Here is a 15,978-nt window from a genome sequence, read left to right on the forward strand (position 1 = left end):
GCTTAAAGATGTGTTACACACAGAAACATAGAAACATGGTCACCAATATGAAAGAAGGTAAAGGAAGGAAACCTCACAGCAAAAGATCACAGGAAGCTCAATTTCTCTTTGACATAGAATTAAACTCTGATGCTCTGTTAAAGCAATGTGTTAAAGTAATCTAAAAACAAAAAGCAATTCAAATCAATTGGCAATTTACAAAAAGAGTTAAAGATTTTAAAAGCTATTATTAAAATTGCTATATTGGTCTATTATGCTATGTTATATGTGTGTACATATTGTATGTCCACATAGGAAATTTTATTAAGAGTTTTATTTTAAATGGCTTATAGATAAGATTGTCCATAAATTTAAGCTGCTAAAATCAATCAAAGATACATTTTAATTTGTGTGACCTGAATCTGTGTATCATATGTTTTAAACTTGTTGGTAGAAAGAAACTAAAAACATTTTATATGGTTGTGCTTAAGTATTTTAGAAATTCTAAACATTAAAAACAATCTACGTCCACAGTACAAGAATTGTTTAAACAAAATAAAGAGTGAAGATAGAATGTGTCCTGGTGGAAAACTGTTAAGGTTCCTCAAATGCGCAATTTTAGATAGCTGTCACTGGGTGGTCAAGTCTTCAACAGACAGCAGACGCGATTTGCTTAAGGCTCATTCAGCACTTACTAACTTTTATAGTAAGATGAAAATATATCCTTTTGGGATACAAACAAAAATAAAAATAGAGTAAAGTGCAGTACCACCTGGTGGTAGCTCTGTGAAATGCTGCTACTCTAATATATTTGCAGTATTCTACAAACTTTAACCCAAGAAGAATTTACGGGTGCCAGTTCATGTCCTGGCTGCTCCTCTTCCATTCCAGCTCCCTGCTAATTGCCTGGGGAAGAAGATGGCCAAAGTGCTTGGGCTCCTGCACCCACATGGGAGACCCAGAAGAAGCTCCTGCTCCTGACTTCCAACTGGCTCAGCTCTGGCCATAGCGGCCATTTGGGGAGTGAATTAGCTCTCTCTGTCTGTAACTCTGCCTCTCAAATAAACAAATAACATGTTAAAAAAAATAAAAAATAAAGAACTTACTAGAAAGAGCAAATTTGATTCACTTTTAACACTAAGTTTACTCGTAGCATTTTGTGAACATTGTTGCAACTGGCACTATGATGAATTCTCATGGGAAAGCTACAGTGTTTCCACTTAAATCATCTTAGTTACTTAATGCTTAAAAAAAATCCTTAGAGACATTGCCTCAGGTCTGCAACCACACTATATACTGTACATTCCTACAGGTATGGAGATACCACATACACCTACTTGCTACTACCCCCACATTGAATGACCAGTAATCAGTAAAGGAGAGAGAAAAGCTGATGTCACAGCAACTATGCTCTTCCCAATAAAGCTAAGACTTGGGGTTTTACTTATGCACATGTTTGTCTGCTAACACACTCCCAAGTGTCCATAATGGCCAGGGCTAGACTGGGCTGGGAACACAATCCAGATCTTCCACACGGGCAGCAAGAACTCAATTACTTGAGTAATCAAGTAATCAAGTAACTGCTCCTCTCAGGATCTGCATTAGCAGGAAGCTGGGTCAGGAGTCACAGCTGGGAATCAAATACATAAGCCAAACACCGGCTCCCAGGCACAGGGTTTTTTTTTAAGTGAAGCTGAGTGATTCAGTCTATCAATGACTGTTAAGAAAGGAAGAAGTAGCTTAATCCTCTTCTTCAGGAAGTATTTTCTGTGAGGGGACAGGAATAAAAAAGCAAGAAAACCAAGGAAAGAGTGGCAAAGAGTTGCAAAGTAGAAAGAAAAGCAAGAGGCAGACTTGCTGGAGTGGCTAACACTACAACAGGGAAAGAGAGGTAACTGTCCTGAGAAGCTGCCCCACAGGCTGGATGGATTTGACCTGGAGGCGGGGCTCTGGCCCAAGACTTGCAGGCCCCTTATCTCTCTAACAGTGCCCGGACACAAGCACTACCAGGAGTGACCACATGAACCACAGTAGCTACAAGGTGGTTTGTTTTGACTCCCATAAATCACCATCAGGCCAGATATTCCAACTCCCAAGGTATCAGAAATTTAGTTAGCATAAAGCCCAGATGACTGAGAGAGAGTAAAAGAGTAAAAATTCAGCATCCGTGTGCCTCACCTGATAAACTGGACTGCTTGATTTCTTCGACTGATGACTTGTGAAGTAACGGTAAGTGGGGCACGATGAGATCCTTCACCTTCTTCTAACATTAATATGACATTTAGCATTTGATGGAAGACACAACTGATAACCTAGAAAAGGACAGAAAATTCAATTTAACAAAAAGAGAATCCAAGGCCTTCAAAGACAGCTATGAAGACTAAACTAGTTCAAGCCCTCTGAAGGAAGCCAGGTTAACAAAATTTCTGGCTGGATACTAGGGACATGCTTCCTGGACAATTTCAGCTATTCAATCAATGCACAATGTACAAGAACTGCTTATAGACAATAGTGAGAACTGTCTTCTTTCTCGCCCCACCCCTGCATGGTATAACCCCAAATTGTGGGCAAATGGGGAACTGTCACTTATAAATGGCAACAAATGGGCCGGCGCCGCAGCTCAATAGGCTAATCCTCTGCCTGTGGCGCCGGCACACGGGGTTCTAGTCCTAGGCAGGGCGCCGGATTCTGTCCCGGTTGCCCCTCTTCCAGTCCAGCTCTCTGCTATGGCCTAGGAGTGCAGTGGAGGATGGCCCAAGTCATTGGGCCCTGCACCCACATGAGAGACCAGGAAAAGCACCTGGCTCCTGGCTTCGGATCAGCGCGGTGCGCCAGCCGCAGCAGCCATTGGAGGGTGAACCAACGGTAAAGGAAGACCTTTCTCTCTGTCTCTCTCTCTCACTGTCCACTCTGCCTGTCAAAAATTAAAAAATAAATAAATAAATGGCAACAAATGCTACTACCATTCCCTTATTTAAAAAGGAGTTAGAACATTATCATACAATTGTGTTTTACCTAAAGTTTAAAAAGCCCCTTCTGATATATTACCTCAAGTAATTCAGCTGATTAGTTTGTTCACTCAGTAAAACAAACTTTCACTGAAAACCAAGTATTTGGTCGCTTTTACATTAAACATTTCCATTATATATATATATATATATATATATATACACACATACACACACACACAAGATTTTACTATATTTCAGTCACACAACTATATGACTATGTGACTAATTCACATTTTATATAAAATAAACTCCAAAATTAGGCTGTCCATAAAGATCTGGCTAAAATTGAGAGTGGACAACGTCAAATCAATACTTTCCCAACTTAAAAAATACGACACTTTTAGAGTGACAGTGAATGTAAAAGGATATATTTTCCATCTATTTTATCTTTTAAGATTTTAAAAAGGGTCTCAAAATTATTTATTAATTAAAGATTTATTTATTTATTGGAAAGGCAGAGTTACAGAGAGAGAGAGAGGGAAAGAGCTGGAGAAATTTTCCATCCACTGGTTCACTGTCCAAACAGCCACAATGGCTGGGGCTGAGCCAGGCTGAAGCTAGGTGTTTCATCTGGGTGTCCTACACAGGTGACAGGGGCCCAAGTACTTGGGTCATCTTCCACTATTTTCCCAGGCACGTTAGCAGGGAGCTGGATTGGAAGTGGAGCAGCCAGGAAATGAACTGGCTCCCATATGGGATGCTGGTGTTGTAGGCAGCAGCTTAATTCACTGTGCCACAAAACCGGCCCGAAAAAGGGCCTGGAAATTAAAGGCACTATTCTGAATTCTATCACATTCATATTTCAAACACATGAAAATGACAGATATAATAAACTATAAAATATCAAACACTTGCTAAACAATATGCATTCTGGTCAGCATTTGACACATCTAATTTCATTTAATCCTGTGACAAACTTAAGAAGAAGTTAAGACTTCATCCTTTTTGTTCAGATATGAAATCTGAGGCTTTCATAGACTGAGTAACTCAGACAAGGACACATTGCTAGTGAGTGGTGGAGCCAGAACATGAACAGAGATATGCAAACCCCAAAATCATTGCCATTTAAAAAACCATTATTTATTTACTATTTTTTTTTTTTTTTGTGGGAGGAAGACAGACAGACAAGGGCTCCAATTTGGCTGGTTTATTCCCCCAAAGCCTGCAATTGCTGTGATTGTCTTTCAAATAAACAACAACAAAAAATTTTTTTAAAAAGCAATTTAGGGGACAAAATCCAGGTATCAGTGCTAACTGGGAATAATAGTCTGTACAATTTCTTTAGAATATCAACTTAAGTAATACAAATACTAATTGAGACACTGAAGCACACATGACTTGCCCAGGGAAACCTGACAATTCTGTCTCTTCTACTCTTTAGAATGATGTGGTGAGTATTAAAAAATAACTGTTCTGTAGCTTATCTGCTCTTAATTCCCACTGGAAACTTTTTTTGTTTGAAACCTAACAATAATTTGCTAGGGACCCTAAGTATTTGGATATAAATTGGGTATTACAGAGTAGCTAGCAAACAGAAATTGTGATGGCATTTGTAGTACAAATAGTACATGATCATGACAATTTACTATTAAATAGTTACTACTTCATATGTTTTAATGCCTTCCCATTGTATGCTGCATTTGCTTGTAATCCAAGCAGTAGTTAAACTGGAACCTATTTCTTTTACCTTATCTCCTCCATGGATTGGGGAACACAGCAAATACAATCCATGATAGGCCAGCTCTGGAATATATTTTACTTGGTGAAGGCTTCTAAAGAAAAAGAAAAGATGAATATGATTCCCTTTGGGATAATATTTAACTCTACAAACAATATTAAAAGGAATAAATTCTAACAGTGTGTCTATCAGTATCAGACAACATTTATACTTCTGGAGCAAAATTATACTATATTTAAATTGTAGCAATGGCTCACCTGGTTTGGGTAACACAAAATTCATGGGGAACTGGCTCAAAATTAGTTAATGCAACAAAGACCTGTAAAACAGATACCAAGAAAAAGTTAGTAAGTATTAGCCATTAACTCTGCCCAAAGTTCCTGGAATTATCACTCACTTCTATACAATTCTGTATACATTGTGGCTTTTCTTTCAGGGAAAACTTGGGCAGAAGCCTCAAAAAATTCTTCAAAAGGTGAAAGATGGCATTTCTAATTTGTGAAAGGTCCCGTGCAGAAAAACAAATATTCTCCTCATCATCTTCTTCTTCTATAGTTTCATCCATCTAGAGAATGAACAAATGTGGGGCAACTATTTAGTAATACCCTGTGCCAAAGATTTCAGTTTACCCAACCAAGTCCAGTTAAACTCCAGATAGGAGCTGAGTCACTGAGGTGACCTGACTTTGATTAAGTCCCCTGACTGGTGGAAGTCTCCATGGCTACAATGGTAAATCAGTCTGCCACTGCACTTTTTGGTCACCAAGAATTCCTTTGCTTCTTAGAAGTTTTGATGTCAATGAACCTCTATCATCCCACCCGGACACAGAAGAATCTGGAATTAACATAATTATATTATGGTCTTACAGTCATAAGTACTCAGGACACTTCAACCATTCTCTCTAATGACAATAAGACAATGTGGCAAACATATCAAGCAAACAAAGCTTGGGAGAGATGAGCAAGGAGATTGGAAAAATGGAAAGAAAGGAACCTGGATGCCCAAGAGGCAACTTAAATCAGATTAGACAGCTAATGATAGTTTAGACTCTTTTGGTTATAATCATGATGCCCCAAACCATAGTTATATTAAAGAAAAAGACAACCTTGAAAAAAATCAAAATCATGTGTTAGTACAGATGTTTGATTATTCCACTTACTTCTTACCTCAATATCCTCTTTCCTGAGTGGTTTCCCTCTTTTTCTGTTTCCCCTTGGATTAGTCTGAGAGCTCTTAGGCTGCTCTTTCTTTCTTTTCCGACTCAAGTTAAATTCTTGGGGCCAGCTCTTCTTTAGGATTTGAATGCATTTGTCAAACATCACTGGGTGGAAAACCTGGTTGGCTATACTGCCTATTCATAAAAAGTAAACAGTAAGCAGATTAGTTTTAATTATTTAGAAATACATCTGTAACAACAGATTTTTAAAAAATTTAAAAAGTAAGAAAACATGTTTTTCACTAAGGCTAACAGTGAACTTTTAGTAAAAAAGTATCATTTTCAATTTCAGCCTTAGGGGTGAGCAATAGTGCCTAATCAGAAATAAATACAGTTATGCACTATATTAACAATGTTTCAGTTAATGACACAGGCCCATAATGGAGGTTCCAAGAAGTTCCAATGGAGCTGAGAAATTCCTATCACATAGTGATGTGACAGTCAACTTATGACATCATAGCCATGATAAAGCCGACTACAACACATGACTTCCAGGTGTGGTGATGCTGATGTAAACAATGCTGCCATGCCAGTCACATAGACAGCACAATTATGTACAATACATAACACTTGATAATGAAGATAAAAGACTATGCTAATAGTTCATGTATTTACTTTTTTAGCATTATTTCACAGTACATTCGTATCAAAAAAACAAAAAAAGTTGAGGGTAGGGGCCAGCACTGTGGCACAGCCTGGGGGCGCTGGTTCAAGTCCCAGCTGCTCCACTTCTGATCCAGCTCCCTGCTAATGTGCCTGAGAAAGCAGCAGAGGATGGCCCAAGTCCTTGGGCCCCGCACCTCTTTTTTCAGAGAAAAAGTTCAGTTACAAATGATATACTACAGTCAAGCCTCACTCAGCGATGCAGATATGCTCTGAGAAATATGTCCAGAGCTGACTTTTGTCATTGTGCAAACATCATATAGAGTGCATTTACAGAAACCTGAACAGTATAGGTCAATTACTTGAAGTGTCCTTCTAATGCAGGAAGCATGAGATGGGTGAAACTGCTACATGCTATTTTACAGGAAATTTTTAAGAAAGAGTACAGTTCTAAATAACAATAAAAAGCAAAACATAGTGAACACATAAACCAGTAACAGTCATTTATTACCAATTATTACATATGGCACACAATTGTATGTACTATACTTTTATGCAGTATAGTAGACTGTTCACACCAGCATCACTACAACAGGTGAGTAACACATTGCACAGTGCTGTTATGAAGGCTATGATGTCACCAGGCTACAAGACTAGTGATTTTATTTCCATCATCATCTTACGGGACTACTGTCATATGTGTAGTCTATCACTGACCAAAACATATGCATGCATGATTATTTAGCAACTACGTTCTTTAGGAACTTACTTCAAAAGTCATCATGGGAGATTAATAATAATATAATTCAGTGTTCAAGGCTTTAAATATCTTTTTAGCTGTTTCCAAACCATACAGAAGAAATTTTTAACATTTATTATGAGCATTCATATAAGTAATGACAAGTTGCCTATTCTGTAATTTTCTTAAACATAAGAACACTGGGTTCTTCAGCTCAATCTCTATGCCTTGGGTTTGGAGTATGGAGGAGGATGGTAAGGATGCCTACAGAAAGAACAGCAACCGAAGGAAGCAGCACAGTGCTCATAAATCCTCTATTCTAGTGCTTTCTTTTATCAGTTATTAGCTACTCTCACACTTTCTTGATTAGAAGGGTTTTAATCTGTTTTTCAATACCCACACAGGAGACATCTAACACAATGACTCCCCACAGCAGTGTTTCAGAATCTGGGCAACAGGCAGTCAGCAGAACACAGGGCAATATCAGAATTTTATCCTAGGGTCGTAGAGTGTGGGTGGATGGATCACTTGCAGTTTAAAACTTCCCATTCAGCCTATCCCTTTCTAATTATTTCTATAAGGTTATGGACACAGCATAATTTCAGAAAGCAAACACAAATAATGCAAAAGTGGAAAGATTCTTTTCAAATGCCTGTAATATGCCATGTTCTTGCTCTCATTTAATCCTCCCAACAACCCCATAAGATGGGTCACCACTTCCTCATTTTATAAGCACAGTGCAAGTATTGAAAACAATGTAGAAGGAACAATGACAAAAGGATTGTTTTAGCCTACCAAGGATGGCCATCCCTCTGTATCTGCAAGGAGTTTCTGCTAGATTCCCACCCCTTACCAAATTCATAGATGCCCAAGTCTCTTATATAAAATGCCACAATATTTGCACAGCACCTATGCACAGTCCCCTGTATACTTTAAATCATCTCTACATTATTTCTAATACCTAACATAATGTAAATTCTATGTAACTAGTTGTTTTACTGAACTGTAGGAACAATGACAAGAAAAAGTCCATACACTTCCAGTGCAGTCAGCCATCTTAGAACTGACCACCTCGTACATGTCAATATAACATTTTTTTCTGAATATTTTCAATTCACGGTTGGTTGAGCCCATTGATAACAGAGGACCAGTTGTATACATACCTGGTATTTCTAGTAGCAAAAAATAAAGTCCAGCAGCATGAAGGCCATACTCTCGGTATTGTACACTGATACTTCTCTTATGGACTATTTGAACAAAGTGATAGAATAATGCCACCAAAGCACTGTGGGAAATATTGTTCTCAATGAGGAAGGTCCAAATGCTCTGGGGGAGAAGGTAAATTACAAAAGCTAAAAATTAGAGAAATGGATAAATCATCTTTTTTTATTTGTACACATACTTAATACCTTACACAAACAGGAAGAGACCAAGCTGGCTCCTAATGATAAATGCATGCCATCTTTAGAAGACTAAAACAAAAACATCAAACTTAAAAAATTATAAAGTAAGTAAACATGTAAGAAATGTATTCAATTTTCAGGAAAAAAATCTTTTTTAAGTTTGAAGCATATAAATTTCTCAAATTGTTATGGCTTAAAACTACGCTAATACTTTTGGAATCATAATTACTCAAAAAAGTTACTCCTTTATCTATGTTAAATGTACCTGAATCCATTTATCACTAATTACTGATGAAATCTGAGAAATTTCTTTAAGCTTGATTGGCTTATATCTGAAAGGCAGGGTGACAGAGAGAAGGAGAGAGAGAGAGAGAGAGATCTTCCATCAGCTGGTTCATTTCCCAAATGCCTATATGAGCTAAAGCTGGGTCAGGCCAAAGCCAGAAGCCAGGAACTCCACCTAAGTTTTTCATGTGGATGACAGGAACCCAAGCACTTGGACCACCATGTGCTGCCCCCAAGACAGGAAGAAGGATCAGAAGCAGGGGCAGGACTCAATCCCAGGCACTATGAAGTTGGATGCAGAAGTCTCAAGTGGCAGTTTAACCTTCTGCGCCACAATGCCTACCCCAAAGCAATTTCTAAATGTGCTACAGATCATGGACAATGGGAGCAGGAAAGTAAACTCCTGAAAATTCCTCCCTCAGAAGTTTTCAAAGGTAATCTAGGTGAGAGGAAATAAACTCTAGAATATAAACCAGTTTTATTAATGTTATTGCTGTTCCATGCTTTTTCCTAATAAACACAGAAAGAGGATATTCTTTTTAGTATATGTACTGATGAAGTGAACTCAATATAGGTTATGCTTATAAATTAAACATAACAAGAACTAAATATGGCTTATTCTTGGATGTCTTTAAAAAAAAAAGGGTTACAAAATTCAAGAAACTAGACTCTGAACTTCCTGCTTCTTTGAAAAGACAGAGAATGCAGTAGGTACTGGCAGAAATTACCCACAATTTGTAGCATATACCACCTTGGCACCCTCCTCTCCTTCATTAGGAAGTTTCGGCAAGAAGTATCATCTTCTTTACAGCTATCACATCCTGCTAAGGCCAGTTGCACCTACACTCGTCCAGCCTGGACTACCCAATCACTGGGGCTCCATCTGATTGTCGCTTTGGCAAGGCAGAATTTCTCCTTTCAGAGAATTCTTCTCCTGCTCTTCCATTCCATATTTCTAACTACCTCTTATACCTCCCAAGCATCTCCTAACACAGTGCCACATGCCAAAGCTTACAAATGGAACTCATAATTTTCCCACTTGATGTTGCTCTTTCTCCCATACTGCTCACCTAAGGTTAACAATATCCTCTTCCTCCTACTGTTGAAATCTTGGGGATCTCTGACTTCTTTCACTTATTCTCTATACCCAATGCCCAATTAATTTAGCATTTAACACCATCACCTAGGAATCTGATAAAGGCTGCCTGGTTTACAAAACCCTATTAATTCTACATCAAAAAAATGTCCCTAGTTTTTACTTTTAGTTTTCCACCCTGGTTCTCATAATTCTAACTCCAGACTGTACCGTTAATATTCTTAATACCGAGACTACCATAATAGTTGCCCCAAGGCATTTCCCTATGTACAATCTTTTCCCCCACTTCAGTCAACCTTCAGTCAAGAACATTTGTCCTAAAACACATTTGTTCACATGACTTAAGTCTTTCGTACACTGTAATCTCTTCCACACAGGGCCAGCTGGAAAGATTAAACAAGTTAATAAACACATGATGCTTACATGAGAAAATCATACAGTGAATACCCTATTAAAATATGCAAATCCCAAAGTCAAACCCCACTTACTCTTAGTCTGTGTCCCACTGTGAGTTGAAAACTCTGCATACACTCATACCACACTACTCACAATTCTCTCAACACATCCACTGTGGTTCCATCCCCAGAAATGCCATACAACCCTAACTTCTGCTTTCAACACTCTACCCATCTGTCAAGACTCACCTCCCACCTTTTCCTTTTCCCAAATCATGCTGTATTCCTTTTTCTAAGGCCCTATTAGAGGACACCAGCACTTCTCCTAGAGCATTTTTTACAATGTGGCTCACTATTTTAGGACCTCTAGATGCTAGTGCTAGATGACTAGCTTAATTTATTTTATTTGTTTATTTTTACCTCTGTGGATCCGTGTTCTTCAGTGGCAAAGGGGAAAAGACTTTCATAGAGTTTTGTGAATGCATTCAATCCAGTCTCTATGATCTCTGCTTCTATGTTGGGATCCAAAGGCTCAGTCTCTGTGAAGTCCAGTTCCCACACTGTGTCCACCCATTCTAGGGGAAAATGCAATGAATTTAATGAAGTGCTATATAGCAACTCATGAAACTGATCACTTTTAGACACAAGGCACATTCAAGAGAAGAAAAGTTTATTAGACACAATTCACATTTAAATGTAACAATATAGGTTTAGCATAAAGAACAGTAGAATAGAACTCTTTTTCTTTCTTTTTTAGAATCAACTGACATTTAGCTATTAAGTTAGTCACCCTCCAAATACACCAAAATAGAACACTTTTTAGATACTTTTAGGGACTGACACTTGACAACACTTGATGCTCAGGCTTCCCCATGTTTTCCTTCAGGAGAAGAAAGAGAGGTTAATCAAAGATGGCTGAAGATGCTTCTCCTCCGAAACCCATAACCAAGACAATACACCCACGCCCTTGGACAGTGATGCTGCATGTTACACAAGAGTTTCAACTACAGGAAATGAGCCAGACTCAACACCACAGAAATACTCAGTGATGCCAAAATGCACAGATGAAAAGAATGCACGATAGTAGTATAGTGACAGTAATGCAGTGTTCTAACTGAATTCCTTGCCAATCTCATGCTCTCTGACTTTTCTAACAAATTATTTCTTCAGTGTTTTTGTTATTTCCCTAACATCCCTAAAATTAGGACTGGATGGAAAGATGTGGACATCTTGGACAAGTAAATCATTAAGTGTGTCTTCAAATTAATATTCTTCAAATATCTGTTGATCACTGATTTGAAAGCAGGGTATGAGAGACAGATGGCTTCAACATTTCTTGCATAGCTCTGAGCACTATAGTGCATTCAGCAAATGAACAGTCTTACAGTTATCCAACTCCATCCTCCTTAGAACACAATCTACCTATCCTATCATAATCCATCACTGGAGCTTGACCCTGGAGGACAAAGTCCTTGCATCCCAAATGGCTTTCATCGCCTTCCTGCCAAAGACAAAAAATATGCTGCCTGAAAGAAGACCTGAAAAACCTAAGTGCATCTCTCTATATTTCCAGTGACTTTTTCTGCAGTAAAGTGTTATTTCCAAACGTATAATTGGTTGGACCTGTTCACATACCTTCACCAGTAGCTGGGGCATTTCCAGTCTTGGTGTTTCTGGTGTAAATTAATTGAGCTCTGTGCTTTAAAACCAGTTTGCTAAGTCCTTTACTCAGGAGCTCCTGAAGGGTTCCCTAACCAGGGAATCTCAAATCTTTAGTCTCTCAGAGACCACAGTTAGGATTATAAGCTTGTAGTTGGGAATTTTCTTAGAAGTTGTCATAAGCAGCTCTGTCAAACAGGATCAGTTTGCTGAGTTTGTCCTGAACTTTGTCTTTGGATCACTTTCTCTTTGAGGCCTTGCCACAAGATTTGTTCGTAGGTCTTTATCTTTCTTGACTTATTTTCTGTTGTCTCTCTTCTTCTTGGCCTTGGAAGGGTGGTATTACAAAGTTTGGACAGCAGCAACCACTGCAGCCTTGCTGAGACGTCAGGAGAAAGCTCCAGTAATGTTCTCATGCACATTGCAGATGACAGCAAAACATCTCACTTCTTATTTTGGCTTTCTTTACAATTACTCTCTCCACTACTTTATTACTCTCCCTACTACTCTACTCTCTACAGTAGCATCAACCCAATTAAAAAAAAAAAACTTATTTATTTACTTGAGAAGAATAATTAAAGACAGAGGGAGGGGGAGACAAAAAGAGGTCTTCCAATCTCTTAGTTCACTCTCCAAATGGCCCCAACAGCCGGAGCTGGGCTGATCTGAAGCCAGGAGCTTCTTCCAAGTCTCCCATGCAGGTACAGGAGTCCAAGCACTTGGGCCATCTTCTTCTGCTTTCTCAGGCCATCAGCAGGGATGCTGGATTGGAAGTGGAGCAGCCAGGACTCAAACTAGTGCCCATATGGAATACTGGTGCCGCAGGTGGATGCTTAGCTTATTATGCCACAGCACCAGCCCCCAGCATCAACCTATTTTGGAAGGCAGTAGCTAGCCCTAATTTCTAGTCCTCCTAAAATCATCAGTATGTTTTGAGTCACTTCATTGGTGACACTCTTGAGCCTCTACAACCTCACTTATAAGATGTAGGTAATAATGCCTATCAAATGTTCTAATGGGAAGACCTATTATGTAATGGCAAGACGTCAAGATGAAGGCAGCCAGCAGAAAAGAAGGAAAGGGGGGAAAATGGCCACTTCTGTTTCACTCTTCACAGACTTAACACTTGTAAAACACAACTTAAAAGTGATAAATTCTATACACTGACTTTTTTTTTCTTTCTTTCAGGGAACAAAAAAAACTGCAAAGATTTTAACAGCAGACCACCTTGGCCGAGTTCACTGTCACAAGTGTTCAACGAGAAGATAGTTTGGGGACAACAGATTAACCATGTACAATGTTTAGCATCTCATGGGAGTAAATAAAGTCATATGAAATCAAGGATTAAGGCAAGAGAGGGAAAATCTTTGAAGAGAAGCAATTTTGGTATTGAGGGATAAAACAAAGATGAGGTTCTGCTGTTCCTTAGGTCCATCCCAAGGATGCATAAGAGAAAAAAGTCTATTAATCCTGCAAAAGGAGATGCTAGAACAGACCCAAAAGGTAAAGTCATTCTACCTGCTGTGGCCAAACAACAACTGGGTAAAATAAGTCCTTTCTCCTACAAATTCACCCTCCAGGTTCTCAAGAGACTCATTTCCACCAGGTTCTGACAATTTCCTCACTTTTTTCAGTCTTTCTATCAATTTTATCTGTATTTACACAAGTGACAAGAAGAGAGAAGCCCACAATGTGTACTTTCTAAGGTCCATGAAATCCTAGGGACAGCTGCACACATTCCAAGCGGAAGATGTCAACAGGTGGGTCTCGATTCAAGAATAATCTTTAAAAAGGGATTCGAATGAAGAATGATGGTAGGTCTGGGAATCAATGAGAAAAGCACTACAGGATGAGTGGATACTAGACATTCCAGCTTAGAAGAAATCTTCCCATGGACTTGAATTTAACATGCTTTAGTTAATGACTCATTCACTCGGTTTCCTAGTCACTCTACTAACACACCACAAACATGTTCCTCCCTCCCCCCCAAAAAAAGAGTCTCTGCATGTTTTCCCGCCTCTGTCTCTCATATAGTTTTCTGCTTCGTTCATACACACATTTTTTTTTTTTTTTTTTTTACAGGCAGAGTGGACAGTGAGAGAGAGACAGACAGAAAGGTCTTCCTTTTGCCGTTGGTTCACCCTCCAATGGCCGCCGCGGTAGGCGCGCTGCGGCCGGCGCACCGCGCTGATCCGATGGCAGGAGCCAGGTGCTTCTCCTGGTCTCCCATGGGGTGCAGGGCCCAAGGACTTGGGCCATCCTCCACTGCACTCCCTGGCCACAGCAGAGAGCTGGCCTGGAAGAGGGGCAACTGGGACAGAATCCAGCACCCCGACCGGGACTAGAACCCGGTGTGCCGGCGCCGCAAGGCGGAGGATTAGCCTAGTGAGCCGTGGCGCCGGCCTATACACACATTTTAAAACCCACATCAGTACTTCTGATCTCATTACTGGATCACAACAACGGTCCAAATGCATAAAGAATAGACCTGGCACTCTGTTACTGACCCTACTTTTACATGGCTTTAGACTTCCATCAAATCACTTAATCCTCACTACCTATTTTCCCAACTGTCAAATGGAGATAACTCCTGCTCTACTCACTTCACTTAGGATGGAAGAAGTGAAACAGTCAGTTAGTCAGCAATCATTAAGAAGACTGTGTTAAGTTCTAGGGATACAAAAGTGAATGCTAGAAGATTCTTGTCCATCAAGATCTCACCATCTAACACTTATAATAAGAAACTAGGGTTATGATAGAAAAAAGACCAGCAAATTTGAGTCAGACAGAGTAAGACTACTATACTCTGAGTATGTGCCTCTCCTTCATCACAGGTATTACAAGACTCTTGACAAAAATAATGTGTAAGACACCCAATAAGTGTATGAGCATTATTTGTCAATGGATGAATGTGAAATTCCTAGCAGATATAGAATGCAAGCTGTAAAATAAGAGACGGTACAGTAGGAAATGCCAGTACTACAGGAGAAGGAATAGAGACGGGGAGGATGATTCTTCAACCGAATCAGAAATCGAGTGTTTGCCAGGGAAAGAAGTGCAGAAACGTGCATCCCAGGTGGGGAGCATAGCATGACAGAGTACAGCAGGACATGCACAGTGCTTAAAAAGGAACAAAATAATTACGGCACAGAGTTTGAACTCAGCATTTATCCATCAATAATTACGTGCCAGGTACTAGGTTCATCCCTGTAACTTCATGAGGTAAGACATTATATAACCCTCGTTTGACAGATAAAGAAACTGAGGCCCAGCAAGCTCAAAGCAAGCTGCCCGCAGATACCTGCACGCTAAACGGACCCAAATAACTCCGGGAGATTCAAAACCGCATTCGCCAAAACGGGAAGTTCCCAACACACCCGCATGCCCTACCTCGTTGCTTATCTTTGCATACGCGATTTTAAGCTTCAAATAGGGTCACCATTTTACAACACCTCGGACACCTCTTCAAGGTTGCGTCAGTTTTTTTCTTCCCCAGACTGCAATCCTAACTAGACTCAAATCAATGCGATCGTTCTTTGTCCTCGCCCAGCCCGGTTTTAGGCTCGAGGTGCGGTCACTTGACAGTTCCTGAGGTAAACCCGGCAGGCCACGGTCCTGAGGTGGCACGACCCCAGGAAACCCAGACAACACCGAGGGCCCCGAGCCGCCTCCCCAGCCCTGCCCCCGGGACGCGCGCCTGCGTCTGCTCACCGAGGCTGAGATCCACCGGGCACCACGGCTGCAGGCCGCTCCCCAGGCCCCGCAGCGCCTCCATGATCCCCCGGCGCCGCGCGCCTCCGCGGGGCTCAACTTTCAAAGCTCGCTCCCGCGCGCGCTCCGAGACGTTCCTGCGGGCCAATCACAACGCACGAAATTTCCCGCGACCAATCAGCGCGCCGAGTCGTTCTCACAGG

At 40.2% G+C, this 15,978-nt stretch overlaps 1 protein-coding gene across 1 annotated transcript in view; it reads right to left on the bottom strand.

The window, feature by feature from the left end:
* Positions 1–15,885, bottom strand: part of NCAPD3 (non-SMC condensin II complex subunit D3) — a 73,018-nt gene extending 57,133 nt beyond the window's left edge. Inside the window, exons 1-8 of the mRNA XM_062197368.1 lie at positions 15,776–15,885; positions 10,826–10,980; positions 8,390–8,552; positions 5,835–6,019; positions 5,066–5,233; positions 4,926–4,987; positions 4,678–4,762; positions 2,158–2,291 (exon numbers count right to left, since the gene is read on the bottom strand). Coding sequence (XP_062053352.1) covers positions 2,158–2,291; positions 4,678–4,762; positions 4,926–4,987; positions 5,066–5,233; positions 5,835–6,019; positions 8,390–8,552; positions 10,826–10,980; positions 15,776–15,839 — 1,016 coding nt within the window. The 5' untranslated portion in view covers positions 15,840–15,885. The remainder of the gene's footprint in view (positions 1–2,157; positions 2,292–4,677; positions 4,763–4,925; positions 4,988–5,065; positions 5,234–5,834; positions 6,020–8,389; positions 8,553–10,825; positions 10,981–15,775) is intronic.
* Positions 15,886–15,978: the final 93 nt, after the last annotated feature.

Source organism: Lepus europaeus, chromosome 7 (genome assembly GCF_033115175.1).
Source record: "Lepus europaeus isolate LE1 chromosome 7, mLepTim1.pri, whole genome shotgun sequence".
In the NCBI taxonomy this organism is placed as follows: domain Eukaryota; kingdom Metazoa; phylum Chordata; class Mammalia; order Lagomorpha; family Leporidae; genus Lepus; species Lepus europaeus.